The following is a 14808-nucleotide window of genomic DNA, read 5'->3' on the forward strand; positions in this document are numbered from 1 at the left end:
CCGAAGCGTTTTTTCCCTTCCTTTTTCGGGATACTGCATGGGATAGATATACGATACCCCCCCTAGACTCTGGTTTCTAGTTCTTTTTGGCTTGCTGTTTCTTCATTTTTTTGACGTACCGCGACGTTTTGTAGTCGTTTTGTAGCTGGCGGGACATGGGCGGCTATCAGGCGTACAGCCGGTCAACGGTGAAGAATCAAAACTCCCCGTTACCGCCGTCAAAACACGAAGTTGGTCCTTGACATGTCTCATTATGACTACCAGGGGATCACGAACCCCCCCCCCCCTAACTCCCTCTGAATGCTATGGTATCTAATTCCAAAGTGCAACGTGGAGCAAAGCCATGCCAGTGTCACGCAAACCCAAGCCCGATCGTCTTCCTGTCCGTATGTATGTGCGTGTCGCCCGCGTGTTATACTGTTTCCTCCCCAGCCAATGCTTTCATAAAAAAGAGACTCCCAGAAAATCGCACCGATACAGACCTACACGCATTATACAAATCATATAGGGGCTCGGTGGGAGCCCGTCATGAGAAAGAAAAAGAAAAAAAAAAACTACCCGCGTTCTCCAACTTTTCGTCTTGTAACCATATCCTGACCTGCGCCCCTTCCCCCGACCAGGCCTTGCCTTGTCGTCATGTTGTTGTGTCAATTAGCACTCAGAATGCGAGTCACAGTCCTCGTCCCAGTCGTCCGCGACGTCGGCCCACCCGGCCATGTGCCGGTTGCCGCCAAACTCTCCGCCGGTCCGGAGATCCCACGCGTCGCGACCGCCGGAGCCGTCATCATTGCCCTCTTGCCAGTGACGCACCATGTAGTCATCCGAGATGGTGACGAGCTTGCCCTCGTTGGACCAGCTCAGTCCCGTAACCTCGCGGCGGTGGCCGCGAATGAGCGGTGTTCCGTTGCGGACGATGGGGACTTGGCCACCCGCAAGTGACTTCGAGTGAGATACTGTCGTGGCGTCCGAGGTGATGGTGTCGGAAACGGGTAGGTGGCTCTGAGTGTCCCAGTGCTCGCGCATAACTCGCTCGTCGGTGGGGAAGAGAATGGCGCATTTATCCGTGCTGCCGACGGCCAGGAGCTCGGTGCCGGAGGTAGATATAGGGCGGAGGGCACAGCGGACGTAAAATGACTTGACGTGGAACATGTCATGTTTGAAGCCGTACATCGGCGCCAAACCCCGAACCGCTGAGCCGGCTTTCTGGCGAGGGGGGCGGAGGGAGAGCTCAGGCGCGTTGCCGAGCATCAGATGGGAGGTGGAGTATGCATACACTGTGTTGTCCTTGCAGACGGCGTAGAGACGGGATGCGTCGCTGCTCAGGGCAAGAGACGTCAGACCGTAAGGACGCCAGCGGTGAGTTGGCGGTTCTGCCGTCACGGCGAGGGGCGAGGCCTCTTTGTTGCGCGGCGTGATGTACCGGGTGTCCCAGAGCTTGATGCAAGCGTTTGCCTCGGAGGCGGAGAGCAAGAGATGCTCGCGGCCCGCGGGCATGTATTGCAGAGCGGTAACAGAGGCCGGGGATGTGACACCCTCGACTGTGCGAGCGTGAGCATTATCAAGCGTGTTGGTCGTTCTCGCCCAAAGAGCCGGCTGGTTCCTGTTTCGGTGTACAATGCCCTCAGGTCCACGGGTGGAAAAGGCGTTGGCTGGTGCCATGCAGCACCGCAGGTCCCAGATCTGGACCTTTCCGTCGCGGTCTGACGTGGCTACGACGTTGCCATTGGCGCAGCCTGGTTGGAACTCGACTCTGCGCATGGACTGGAAGTGACCGCCGTTCAGCTCGACAGCAACGGTCTGCGACATGACGTCGAAGATTTTGCCCGAACGGTCGCCGCAGGCACTTGCCAGGCGGAGATCGTCGTCGGAGAAGGCAAGGTCCATGATGGCGTTCTCATGGGCCTGGATGACAATATCGACCTTCGTTCGCGGCGTTGCTCCCAAGGGGGTCGTGGTGGTGTCGAAGAAGCGGATGAAGCCCTCCTCGTCGCCAATTACCGTCATCGGTGCATCTACAGAACTTAGTAACGGTCATAAATGTTAAATATCAGGATACCTACTGTGACAACTAGCAAGACTAAAGGGAATGGTATTCGCCTGAGTCAAATGCGCATTACACATGTGAACGTCAGTGCTTCGGCTCCAGAAGGAAGCCGTGCTAGCCCTCGAGTCTACAAAGTGTTAGTTACAAGTCGCTTGCAAGCGTGGCTGGGACCTACCAAACGCGGGATACTCGAGACGCTCACGCTCTGGCCGAGGAGTGCTCCCTTGCTCGCGGAGTAGCAGTTGAGCGCCAAAGCCGCGATTACGGAGCTTGATCACGGGCTGTGGCCGGTACTCGGGTACAACCTAATGCTGGTCAGCCGACTGATCGTAAATTGCGGAAGGGCGTACGCACAGCTTCGTCCTTTGGTGGCCGAGAAAGCCTTGAAACAGCAGCAGCAGCCTTTCCCCTGCCAGCAGACGGAACGCCTGCGCGATTGCACTTGAAATAGTCAATCTGACTTAGGTTAGACGCAGTGTCACATATCGAGGATTCTCCATAACCCACCAAAGTAGACCGAGGTCGGAGACCCTCGTACCCCGTATTTGCAAAGTTGCTGGCGGTCAGAGAGCTGAGCTTCCTGGCAAATTCGTCCGGCGATATCTGCAGGCCTGCCGAGTACTTCATTCCCAGGGCTGACATATGACGATTCGAAGGGGAGTGTGCTTCGGGCGAAGCCATGAAGTGGTCCTCAGGCGGGATATTCTCGTTCTGGCCTGAAGGAGACCTTGCCAGAGGGCTTCGACCTAAAGGTATATCTTCCTCCTCCAGATCCTCTGGCTGGGTCCTCAAGCGCTTCGAATTCGAGCTCCGACTCGATGGTGGCAACTTCATCGGTATCGCGTTCACGACGCTCCGCTTCCGCTTCCTCGGCCCATCGTCGCTTACAATCGGCGAAACCAGGCTGCTACTGTTCGAGGCGGGAGATATCGGTTCAGGAAACTGTGGGCTGGACCGCGGGGGTGTCGGCTGGGCATTGATTGTAGGGCTGCTAAGCTCGCCGAGGGCCGGTCGTTCTCGCGAGATATGGGAGGGCATCCCACGCGGGGTGAAGAAACGGCGGAATTTCCGGGGTGTCAAGATAGCCTTCTTCTTTTCCTTGCGAGAGATGCGTGAAGGCGGGGAGGAGGGGAGGGTGGGAGACGAGGCCGGCACGAGGCCGTCGCTCGGTGGCGGGCTGGCCATGCCGCCGTGGTAAACCATGACGAGGTTGAGTGAGGTGATGCCGATGACGATGACGACTTAGACTCAGTGAGATTATATAACTGAACAAACAACGAATACACTTTTTTGAATGGTAGAAAGCTTGAATAGCGAAGGGGTCGCCTGGCAGGCGGTGATAATTATCCGTGGGTTATGTGTGCTGGAGGAAGGGTGGAGGTTCGAAAGACCGGGTGTGTCTGACGTCTGCATAGTAGGTAGCGAGCGTACCGGCGACCTCTTTACGCGATGCTGTCGCGCGCTGCGGCGCGTGTTAAAAAGAACGCGGGAAGGGGTGCACAGACCCACCTTTAATTGATTCACTGGGACCTCCCCATAGGCGACCCTTGGACCCAATCATATGCAATGTGCTCCACTAAAAAATTCAGATACGAAATGTCGGGACGGCGGCGGGGCGCATACTGAAAGGTCGACAATCTCGAGAAAGGCTTCCCTCTCTCGCAAAACCTCGTGTGTACCAATCCTTCGATCCGCCCACCAACAATATGGCGATCCAGAAGAAGCACGGAAAAGGGCGCTTGGATAAGTGGTACAAGCTTGCCAAGGAGAAGGGATACCGTGCCAGAGCCGCGTTCAAGCTGATCCAGCTGAACAAAAAGTATGGCTTTTTGGAGAAGAGCAAGGTCGTAGTCGATCTTTGCGCTGCCCCCGGTGTAAGTTGTTAACTCTCATCGAGCCGGCCGTCGAGACATTCAATCTAAATATTTCACAGTCGTGGTGTCAGGTCGCAGCAGAAACGTGCCCGGTCGGCGCCCTGATCGTGGGTGTCGATCTCGCCCCCATCAAGCCCATCCCCAAGGTCATCACCTTCCAGAGCGATATCACAACCGACAAATGCCGAGCGACGATCCGCTCGCACCTCAAGACGTGGAAGGCGGACTGCGTGCTCCACGATGGTGCGCCCAACGTCGGTACGGCCTGGAACCAGGACTCCTTCAACCAGGCCGAGCTGGTGCTGCAGTCGATGAAGCTGGCCACCGAGTTCCTCGTCGAGGGCGGCACGTTCGTCACAAAGGTGTTCCGGTCCAAGGATTACAACCCGCTTCTGTGGGTGTTCAACCAGCTCTTCACGAAGGTTGAGGCGACCAAGCCGCCATCATCGAGAAACGTGTCGGCCGAGATCTTCGTAGTCTGTAAAGGATACAAGGCCCCGAAGCGCATCGACCCCCGCTTCCTCGACCCCCGCGCCGTCTTTGCCGAACTCAAGGACCCGACACCGAACAACGAGGCCAAGGTGTACAACCCCGAGGTGAAGAAGCGCAAGCGTGAGGGTTACGAGGAGGGCGACTACACCCAGTTCAAGGTCGTCTCGGCCAGCGAATTCATCCACTCGGTCGACCCCATTGCGATCCTCGGCCAGACGAACCAACTATCGTTCGACCAGCCTCCCAACGGCGATGTGGCGCTCGCGGCACTAGACAAGCTGCCGGAGACGACGGACGACATCCGCAGGAACTGCGCGGACCTGAAGGTGCTCGGAAGGAAAGAGTTCAAGCAGCTGCTCAAATGGCGTCTCAAGGTGCGGGAGATCTTTGGCTTCCCGACCAAGAAGACGACCCAGCAGAAGAAGTCGCTGCAGGACCAGGTGGGCGAGGAGGTCGCCGAGGTCGAGTCGATGGATGAGGAGCTGCGGATCCAGCAGGAGCTTGAGGCGCTCAAGAACAAGGAAGACTCCAAGAAGAAGAAGGAGAGGAGGAAAGAAAACGAGAAGAAGCAAAAGGACATTGTGCGCATGCAGCTCAACATGGTTGCGCCCATGGACATTGGTATGGAGCAGGCCGGGCCCCTCGGCCCGGACGCCATGTTCGCCCTCAAGACGGCCGACAAGGCCGGCGGCATCAACAAGATCGCCCGCGGCAAGATGGTCCTCATAAAGGAGAGCGAGAAGAAGGCGGAAGAGGCCGGCATCGTGTACTCTGACTCGGATAGCGACGCGGAGGAGGACCGCCTCGAGCGCGAACTCGACGGCATGTACGACCAGTTCCGCGAGCGCAAGGCGGCGGCCGACGCAAAGTGGCGCGCCAAGCGGGCCCGCGAGGAGCACGAGGACGGCGAGTGGGAGGGCGTCTCGGGCGGCGAGCAGAGCGACAGCGACGAGGACATGGAGATGGACTCTGACAGCTCGAACGACGACAATGACGATGAAGAGGAGGACAACGGGCGGCCTCTCGTTACGGACCTGGACAACACGGCAGAGAACGGCAACCTGTCCAAGCGCGCAACGGCATTCTTCAGCCAGGACATTTTCAAGGACATTGACATTGGCGACGTCGATGACGAGGCGTGGGGTGTCGACGACAAGCCTCAGGGAGAGGAGCCGAGCCGGAAGAAGGCCAAGACCGTAAAGGAGACCGAGGCCAAGAAGGTCAAGGACGATAAGACGAAGGCCAAGGAAGACAAGAAGAAGGCCAAGGAGGAGAGCAAGAAGAAGGTCGCCGACGGGTTCGACTCAGAATCGGAGAGCGGAGACGACGCCGGCTTCGAGGTCGTCAAGAACCAAGAGGAGGACTGGGAGAACCAGGAGAAGCGTCGTCCGGATGGCAGGCTCGGTAATGCACCCCCCCCCCCCCCCCCCCCCCCCCCCCCCTTCCTCCTTTGCCGATCCCTCGAGATCAACCGACCCGCGGCGCACATACTAACACTCCCCCGCTAGACATCGACATCATCACCGCCGAGGCCATGACGCTCGCGCACCAGCTCGCAACGGGCGAGAAGACCAAGCACGACCTCGTGGACGAAGGTTTCAACAAGTACGCCCTCAAGGACCGCGACGGGCTGCCCGACTGGTTCATCGACGACGAGACCAAGCACGACAAGCCGCAGAAGCCCATCACCAAGGCGGCGGCGGCGGCGATCCGCGAAAAGCTGCGGGCCTACAACGCGCGGCCGATCAAGAAGGTGCGCGAGGCCAAGGCGCGCAAGAAGTTCAAGGCGGCGCAGCGCCTCGAGAAGCTCAAGAAGAAGTCGGACATGCTCGCCAACGAGGAGAGCATGACGGAGAAGGAGAAGGCCGACAGCATCGCCAAGATGATGGCCAAGGCCGGCAAGGTCAAGAGGCGGCCGAAGCCCACGCTGGTCGTCGCCAGAGGTGAGTCCCCGAACCCGGCCCGAGACGCGTCGTCGTCGTCGGCGAGGCCCGTCACGCTAACCCGCCGCAGGTTCCAACCGCGGTATCCAGGGCCGCCCCAAGGGCGTCAAGGGCCGCTACACGATTGTGGACTCGAGGATGAAGAAGGACCTGAGGGCGCAGAAGAGGCTGGCCAAGAAGAGGAAGTAGACGTTGGCGGCGCAGGAGCAGAGGTGTCAATCATACCCCCAGTCCGAGACGGCGAGGAAGGTGATGCTAGAGGTACGGTAATCAAAATAGAGCATGGCCAGGAACAGAGAAAAGGCGCATTGATGTCGAAACGGTCCTTTTTATGTGCATCATCGTGTTTTATGCCTTTTACAAGTCTAATCAGACTGTCTGTGTATGTGCCTGGGACAAACGCAACTCGTCCCAGCCGCCCAAGAGAGCTTCTTTTTATCCAACAACCTAGGAAGGAAATCATGATAAATGCCGCCGCCGCCGTAGAACAGAAGAAAAAGGTGCCGGGTCCGGTGCCGATCACCGCGGGCCGTATCGTACAGTAGCATTTTGTCCGACGACATGACCTAGGCGTGACACGCCGGAACAAACAAAGACCTTCCGCGCTTCGTCCCCTCTTTCCACAGAAACCATGTGCTGCCGTCGGCGGTTCCCCTCTTCACCGCCTTCGCCGCGTCTAAACATCGTACAGCCGCTCCGCCCCCCCCCCCCTTGGTACACCGCCGTTTCTTGAACCGAAAACGCCAATGCTGTCCTGCCGATCCCTAAAATGCAAAATGCGCCTCCCCTTTCCGCGGCGTGAGTATACCGTCCTGGGTGTCGTGTGAGTAGTGCAATGTCCGTCGGCCATCGGTTTAGTTGTCCTCCTGCTTGATCTTCGGTTCCTGCTCCGGTGCCCGCGGTCCCACCATCCAATCCTGCATTGCGAGCCACTCACTCCACTGGGCCTCGGCGCTCTGGATCTCCTTCTCAGTGACATTCGAAAGAGGCCGGAGGAAGGGAACATGTTGCTCGCCGTCCATGTCGTAATGGGACTTAACCTTTAGCCAGGTTTCGCTTTTGGCCGCAAACATATAGTTGCGGCGCTCTGCCTCGTGCATGGGGCCGATGCCACCCACCCAGTCGTCGCCGAAGAAGCCGTGTAGCACAGCGGGATAGTCAAACCCGGTGGCCACCAGACGTCGGATGTAAGGCGTCAAGGCCGTGTGGGTCGAGGTCGGCAACTGAGCTCCGAGTGGCATCTGAGCACCGAGTGGCACCTGAGCACCGAGTGGCATCTTGCCGGTTGCTCGAGTTGTTGACGGCGTTGAGGGTCCGGGACCAGGGCCAGCAGGCGAGTTGGGGCCGGTGTGTTTCGAAGACAGAACCGGGTTGTAGGTCTTTTGGAACGGCAACTGAATGTTGACAAAGGCGGCCACGGCCTGGATAGGCCCGTTGTATTGGGCATGGTCCAGGAAGTAGCGCAGGCACGACTGAAACTGTGGATACCACTCGAAGATGTCGAATTGGGACTCCTGGAACGGCTGGAAGGGAGGGTCGTTGAGCTGAGAATCACTCTGACCATTGGCGTAAGAGTGGCCTACCTGTGTATACTCGAAGCCCGAGGCGGCGGATGAACCGCTCGAGTGGTAATATGCCATCAGTCCTCGAAGTGAGAATGAGGGACCACCACGGGTGCAGAAGCCGTGTCGAGAGTTGGTGCTGGATACTGGATGTGCAAACCGACCGCTTGGGTGCTCCGGCGATATCAGGAAACGGGCAGTAAGCGATGCCCGGCCAGGGAAGATGGAGAGCGGCGTCGGTCAAGGCAGAGGATGGCAGGGCGGGCAAACAATGCAACCGGATCAGTGACAGTGCTTAAAGATGCGTTGCCCGGTGCGGGTGCAGTTTGTAGTTGCGCTGTGTGTCTGCCGTTTCTGCGCCGACTCGGAGGCTGTTAGAGAAGCTGAAAGAGGTGCGGCCAGAAGCCAAGAACTGACGCTGATCAAGCAAAGAAGACATGCGGAACGGGGAGGAGAAGGAGGAGCAGAACACCATGCGGAGCCCGGCCTGCATGGAAATGGAGCCGAACAAGTAATAACAGCGCCCAACAGAATGAGGGTACTCGGCCTAGGGATCGCTGGTGGATAGTAAAGGCCAGTCGAGGAACGTTGGTGATGGGCCTCGCATGCAACGAACGGGACAACGCCTGGGTTTAATATACCTTGGTCAACGTACAGACCTTGAGAGGGATTTTAAATCGGGTACAAAATGGTTCCCTTTTTTTCCCACTCTCCCTCCTGCTGCTTGACTTGGGAAATGGACGGGGCGTGCTCTAAAAAGCTGGGAGCACTTGATAAGGGAAGGGGTGAGAGAGGAGGGGGGAAACGAATGAGAGAGAGACCGGAGAGGGAAAGGGGAGAGAGAAAAAAAGGGCGACGAAGCGGAATGAGAGGCCAGAGGAAGGTACATGGTGAGTGCAGCGGGGCAGAGCCGGGAAGAGGGTACCTACATCTAAAATGTGACATGGCCGTCTACCGCAATTCCTGGGTTGCATCCACTGCACACCAATCCGATGAAGCAGAAGAGGGCAGAGACACACGTGCACATCCAAGAGAAGAAGAATAAGAAGAAGAAAAGAAGGACAACGGTGAGCATACCTAGTGACTGCCCGTGAGCCGTAGCCTATTTCGTAATATCCCACACCCCAGTCGGGTCTGTGGGTGAGTGATATACACTAGTGTTGGAGATATGGGCGAGGGAAGACGTGAGGTCAGCTAGGTAAAACCAGAAGTCAATAACAACACACCAACTAGGTACCTAGGCACGGTACATCGACCAACTACATCGACCCTAGCTACTTATGAGATGTAGGGGATTAGTAAAGGAGGTACGTATCGGGCCACGGAGCGCGAGGCCTGGTCGTTAGCCAGCCGGTAGATGTTGTAGCCATCCCGTTGATAGCGCAGCTAAATAAGTGGACAGTGATCAGCATTTTGGTCGTGAGTGAGGTGTGCTGCTATGTTGGTTGGCGCAGGTAGGGCTCTATGGCGCATCTCCGAGTCCTGGATTGTGTTGTGCACGGCGCATGTCTCGCCAGGGATGTGGGAACAGCACTAGCACCCGGCCGAGGAGACTGGACGACGGACTGCACTTTGAGGTAAGGCAAGGCAATGCAATGCAAGGCAAGGCCCTTAAGGCATGATGGTTTTGAGAGGCGGAAGTCGGAACAAGGCGTGTGATGGGATGTGTGATGCGATGTGGGGTGATTGGCTCGTGCTGCCCTCTTCAGGGATCTGCTGCCCTGCGAGAGTGTGCAAATAGCGCTGGCATGTATCTTTGTTGTCGTCGTCGATGTCGGAAGAGATGGACGGCACGAACGCTGAGTGGAGGGTGAAGGCAGTGCCCCTTCTCCCCCTCACCTCTTAGTGCTGTCGGGAAAACGAAGAGGGATCGCCTTGGATACGTACTTCAGCATGTAATTCCAGGGTCTCGACAAAAAAGATAAACAAGACAGGCTGGACGAGATCAGAGACATTGTGGCAGGGCATTCCGATCACAGGGGGTGGAGAGTATGCTGAAGTGACGTTGCTGGTGTACATAGTATCCGTACAGGTAAATAGCATCTCCACCGTCCCGCCGGTTGACTTTAGCCGGGTACAGGATAGGGATGGCAACCCTATCCATGGACCTAGGGATAGACAGCTGCCTACCTTGTCGGGGATGAGCAGGCGGGCTAGGTCAGGGTTCAATACGTACGGGAAAGGAGAGCCAAATTGGGCCACCCGCCTCGCCTTCACCTCGACGAAGGTGAAATGAATGAGTGATGAAAGACGTTCCGGACATGGAAGGGAGGGCCATCAGCCCATGCCTGCCAGCCTGCCTTTGCAAACAAATCTGAGAGCGTGACTGCTTGGGAGGAAAGAACGGGGGTACATATTGATCTAATTGCTTTTGTTTTAAGAGAAAAGAGCGCCCTCCACAGAAGGAGTGAGGTGGGCCTGGTCGCTACCAAGGTAGGTAGCTACGAAGTGCAATAGGACGTAGGAATGTACAGTACGCCTACCTACCTGCCTGACATATTTCGTGCCGAACACACTTGGTAAACTACCCGAACTGGACCCTGGGTCAAGAGGAAATCGTGGATGGCGGGGAGGGTGCGGTGCGGGTGTGGTGCAGGGACGTCGACGCTAGACCAAGCTAACCGGAGTCTTTACCGCAAGGAACATGATTGGGTGCAAGGCGCGATGGCACTTTGTAGGTGGTGTTGGTTTAGTAGTTTCTCGAGGGGTGGGGAGGAGAGAGTAAGAAACAAGATCCCCAGCGTAATAATGATGATGACAACAATAATAATAATAAAAAACTATTATTGTTATTGATAAGGATTGTTACTTAGTAAGGTCAAACAACGACGGGCAGTTGAACCAATCGACATGCGCCATACGCGGGTGCACTCATCTCGCAAGTTGTGGAATCATTAATCATTGAGCTAGGTATCCGTACTCGGTCCAGATGCTGAAAGCAACCTTGACGAACGGTAGCTGTCGCGGCGACCCTAATGCAAAAGCAAACTAGGAAGGTCCCGCCGATCAAATGCAACGGGGACCGTCTTGGATACGTACTTTTGTCCTCGTCTCCACCACAAGCACAACTATGACCACGACCGTATTCATACAGGACTATCCGTAGGTCATTAGTATTTGAACAGCCATAAGGGCACCCAATCAATCAGCTAGAATTTCTCCGTGCGACCCATACTTATAAGGCATTTATGCCAAAATATCATACTAATCGGGTTGCTTAGCCCTGGGTAATTTGAGCCAGTCCTCGTGTGACCTTTGTTGCAGTTCAAATACTAATAACCTCGTACTGTATGTAGCTCCTTCCTTTGTACGTACAGTACGGAGTATGGATACTTTCTATCCCTTGGTGGCCCATTCCACACTCCTGCTTGCCCCGCCTGCCCGCCTGCCCGCCTGCCTGTATGCCAACAGGATGACTGCAACCCACGTGAGAGAGGAAAGGACGAAAAAGAAACTCCAAATCTGAAGAGCGGGAAACAGAATCCGATATAGCCTAAACCCTCGTGAGTCTTGCCGTATTTGTCTACATCATCCGTCTTGATGTGTTCCCAGGCCAAGGCTTACGCAATCCCTCACTGCGGCGAATGACGCTGGATGAAAACACTACTTGGTCTCCTCGATAACGGAACAGCAAGCGTCCGCATCAGCTCATTCCCGAACGTAAGGCCAATGCCCTCTTCATCCCTGCTTTATAGCTACAGTCTTCTCCGTTATCGTCGCGATTTGATTTACAGTCCACTAAAATGCCAGGGACTCGAGTCTGCAGGTAAGTCGTCATATAAAAACATGGGCCTCGCCCAAAGTGCTTGGACCGAGACCCAGCCACTGATTCAAGGCGCCTTTCTTCCCTAGATAGGTAGGTACTGCTGCTCCAGCTCTCCCTCCTCCGATATAGTATCATTTTCGACGCCCCCGAACACTGTGCGTCAACACGAGTCGGCTCCGGGAAATGTACACAGGCCTGCGACCCCGTCAGGACTAATGGATGCGTGCACCACGGGAAAAGCAAGCAAATGTCCGGCACACGACGATGATACTGGCTCAAGCTAGAAAGCCACCACTTTCGCCTAAGTATCACGCCAAGGCTTATTTGATGAGAGAGGCTTTGCTGTCGACTTGTTTGCTTCATGGGAAGACCATTCAGGCACTGCCTCCCTATTGATGGCAAGACCGAGACCCCGTGTGAAGCAGCGCCTCTGGTAAGTATGTTGCGGCATAACCCGTGTATCCCGCCGCCGTGGTGCTTACGGAGAGTCCGGTTGTCCCTGGCTGGAATTTTGGGGTTGTTTAGGCTATTAGCAATGCAAATAAGCAAACAATCGCGAAGCCGACTGTCCTATCTTGCGACACCGAGGAACCTCTTGTTGTTAGACTTGGTTCTGGCAGTGAATGCGAAATTGAGCGGTCCAAGTCATTCCCGTTGCTCTGGCTTTGTTGATGCTCCTAGCACGCTCTGGAGTACTTGAGAAAGAGAGCAACGGCAAGGGCTACCAGACCAGCCAGAGGCAAATTCAGAGATCGCGCGTCACACAACATGGGAATCCTTTGGAATCCTGTCCCGTTTTTCGAGAGCAGCCACCCGTCCGAGTACAAGGGCTGGAGAAAAGTAAACGTACTCCTTTGCAGGAGCTAGTGTATGTACCCCCTGCTCCAGCGAAGAGCTGCACGATTAGGTCGATTATTGCTAGGTACTCCGTATTCACGCAAGGGGCCTGTCATGGCGACTCGGCGGTTGGAGTTGGGGGGACGCTGACAGTTCACCCCCAGACATCACATCGGAGATGCCAGGAGATACCAGGTCATCAGGGCTCATTGGATGGGGCAAAATGCAGGATGTGCTATCCGATTCAACTGAGACACGGTCGACCGATCGGTCGACTTGTTTGCTTTCCCATAGACCTCCCTTTTAGCCCCTACCCGACGGTCTGGTCCTGAAGTCAGACTTCAAGTCTGGCATGGCTTTTATGCCAGCCCGTTCATGCCTTGGGGAGGTTTTAAGCTAGCTGACACATTATTTCTCCTGCTGCACACCCATCGCCGCCTTGCTGTCGGGGTCCAGTTTGAAAGCTCTACCTACATGCTTGCTTCCGATAGCGAGTTACAAATTTACACCCCCCCCCCCCCTTTCACTCCATTGATCTCGTCGCACCCCGCTATACCAAATGGCACGAGCCGTCACGCCTCTGGGTCGAGCTGAAGTGGTCATTGCACCCTACCCCTTGGAGGCGACGAGCATGTGTCCAAGGTGAACTACGGAATGAGACCTTCAACTATTACAGGTCTCGCATCTCTTGGGCACCAACGAAGTCTATGACGCTAACAAAGTCCATCCAAAGGCCCCCGAGCCAGCGCCTCGCACTCGAAACAGCCGCGGCGTCCTGAGTACTTGTGGCGCTTCCCGATATAAAATTCTCCGAATACCACTAAATCATGGTCTGCGGCCAGAGCCGTGCGAAGTACCGTCAAATCTGGCCACTAATTCATCCGACCGCACACACTTTCATCCCCCCCCTGGCGGGAGGGTGGAGGACCACGAGCTTGAGGCTGGTCATCTTGCCCTTCTTGCGTCTTGTGCGCTTGCCCGGGGTAGGCTGCCAGTCGAAGATCCATCTACCTAGCCCACTGCACGATTCGGCCGAGATATAGAAAGGTCCTTCCTGGCACCCACAAATTAGCATGGCACTATGAGTCTGAGCGGTCGATCATCTCGGGAGCGATCTAATGGGACATCAGACACCTGCCTTGCAGATTCCACTACTTGCACTTGGTCTACCTGAAGCGGCCGGTTGCGGCGCCATCCGAAGGGTTCTCTATCGAATCGGGCGCCCATAGTGCTTGTCATTCCATGAGCAACCGCCCACCAAGGACGCCAGCGACACGGGTCCAAGACTTTGCAGACAAAGAAAGCATACGCTGTATAGACGCCACGATGTTCAAGTGCTTCTCGACGGCGCAAGAGGATATCCGCACTCGAGTTTCAGCCTGGCTTGTAGATCCGGCAGCAATCCATCACTAACCGATCGGCTGTCTCGCCGCAACTTGATACTAGGGCCTCTCACGCGGTCTAGGGGACCGTCTTCCTGTAAAAAGCAAACACTGCCCGGGCAGGGAGGCGTCGGCTCAGGCAGAAGGCATACAGTATGCAGGTAGCCGTGTCGGAGGAACTCGATCTAGATTAATGCAGTCAACGCTCCCATCCAGGTTCACAATCGGTAACCACTTCAGCGAATTGCCCTATTGGGTAACCTTGGCCTAGAAGCCGGCCAGGGGTGCTTGGTGCGACAGCAAGGTAGTAAGCATACCATACACTGAACATTGGGGTGAGGTTCGACGGCCTGTCACAACATCGTTCCAGTCAGGTGGGTTGCATTCCAGGGTCTGCATATGCTGGGTTATTACTATACTTGGCATTTTAGATATGGCGCTCGTGATATGCAAAGAGCAGGGCCAGATGGAGCTGGGGGTGACCGCGTCATGCATTGATCGGGAAGCAGTGGCCAATGCCAGAACACTGTAAGTTGCGAGCATGGTTGTTCATACGCCCGTCCAATGATCACCGCTCATGACACAGCCACTCCCCAAACAACTCGTCCTTTACCACCAGCAATCAGACGACTCGCCTAGTCCGAGAGTCCGAAGCAAGCTTGGACGAACGCCGAGTAGCGACTCCGGTCGCTACAAATGAAGTCTATAGTCCCACGCCCGACATTACAAGCTCGTGGTCATGGTTGTCGAGTCTTAATGGGGGTTTCCGGCCATGGTATGCGTCAAGCTTACCATTGTTCATCCCAACTGTTGAGGCCCTGCAGGATGCACTGCGTCTGGTTTTCGGACGACATTATTGATCACTGATCAGCCATCGCTTCCCATTGCCCCTTGGTGACTGGGCGATG

The 14808-nt window shown here is 56.0% G+C and overlaps 3 protein-coding genes across 3 annotated transcripts; 1 reads left to right on the forward strand and 2 right to left on the reverse strand.

Moving 5' to 3' along the window:
* Positions 1 to 651: 651 nt before the first annotated feature.
* Positions 652 to 3247, reverse strand: GLRG_03190 (WD domain-containing protein; the record flags this gene model as incomplete). Its single annotated transcript, XM_008093875.1, has 5 exons — positions 652 to 2012; positions 2061 to 2171; positions 2220 to 2349; positions 2399 to 2500; positions 2552 to 3247. The coding sequence occupies 5 exons, from the start codon at positions 3245 to 3247 to the stop codon at positions 652 to 654; spliced, it is 2400 nt and encodes a 799-aa protein (XP_008092066.1).
* Positions 3248 to 3750: 503 nt separating this feature from the next.
* On the forward strand, positions 3751 to 6542 carry GLRG_03191 (Spb1 domain-containing protein; the record flags this gene model as incomplete). The annotated part of the gene is made up of 4 exons (XM_008093876.1): positions 3751 to 3918; positions 3978 to 5814; positions 5919 to 6353; positions 6424 to 6542. The coding sequence occupies 4 exons, from the start codon at positions 3751 to 3753 to the stop codon at positions 6540 to 6542; spliced, it is 2559 nt and encodes an 852-aa protein (XP_008092067.1).
* A 665-nt stretch (positions 6543 to 7207) lies between these two features.
* Positions 7208 to 7993, reverse strand: GLRG_03192 (uncharacterized protein; the record flags this gene model as incomplete). The annotated part of the gene is made up of 1 exon (XM_008093877.1): positions 7208 to 7993. One exon carries the CDS (start codon positions 7991 to 7993, stop codon positions 7208 to 7210), a length of 786 nt encoding a protein of 261 aa, XP_008092068.1.
* Between the last annotated feature and the right edge of the window lie 6815 nt (positions 7994 to 14808).

Source organism: Colletotrichum graminicola (genome assembly GCF_000149035.1).
Source record: "Colletotrichum graminicola M1.001 genomic scaffold supercont1.9, whole genome shotgun sequence".
NCBI lineage: Eukaryota > Fungi > Ascomycota > Sordariomycetes > Glomerellales > Glomerellaceae > Colletotrichum > Colletotrichum graminicola.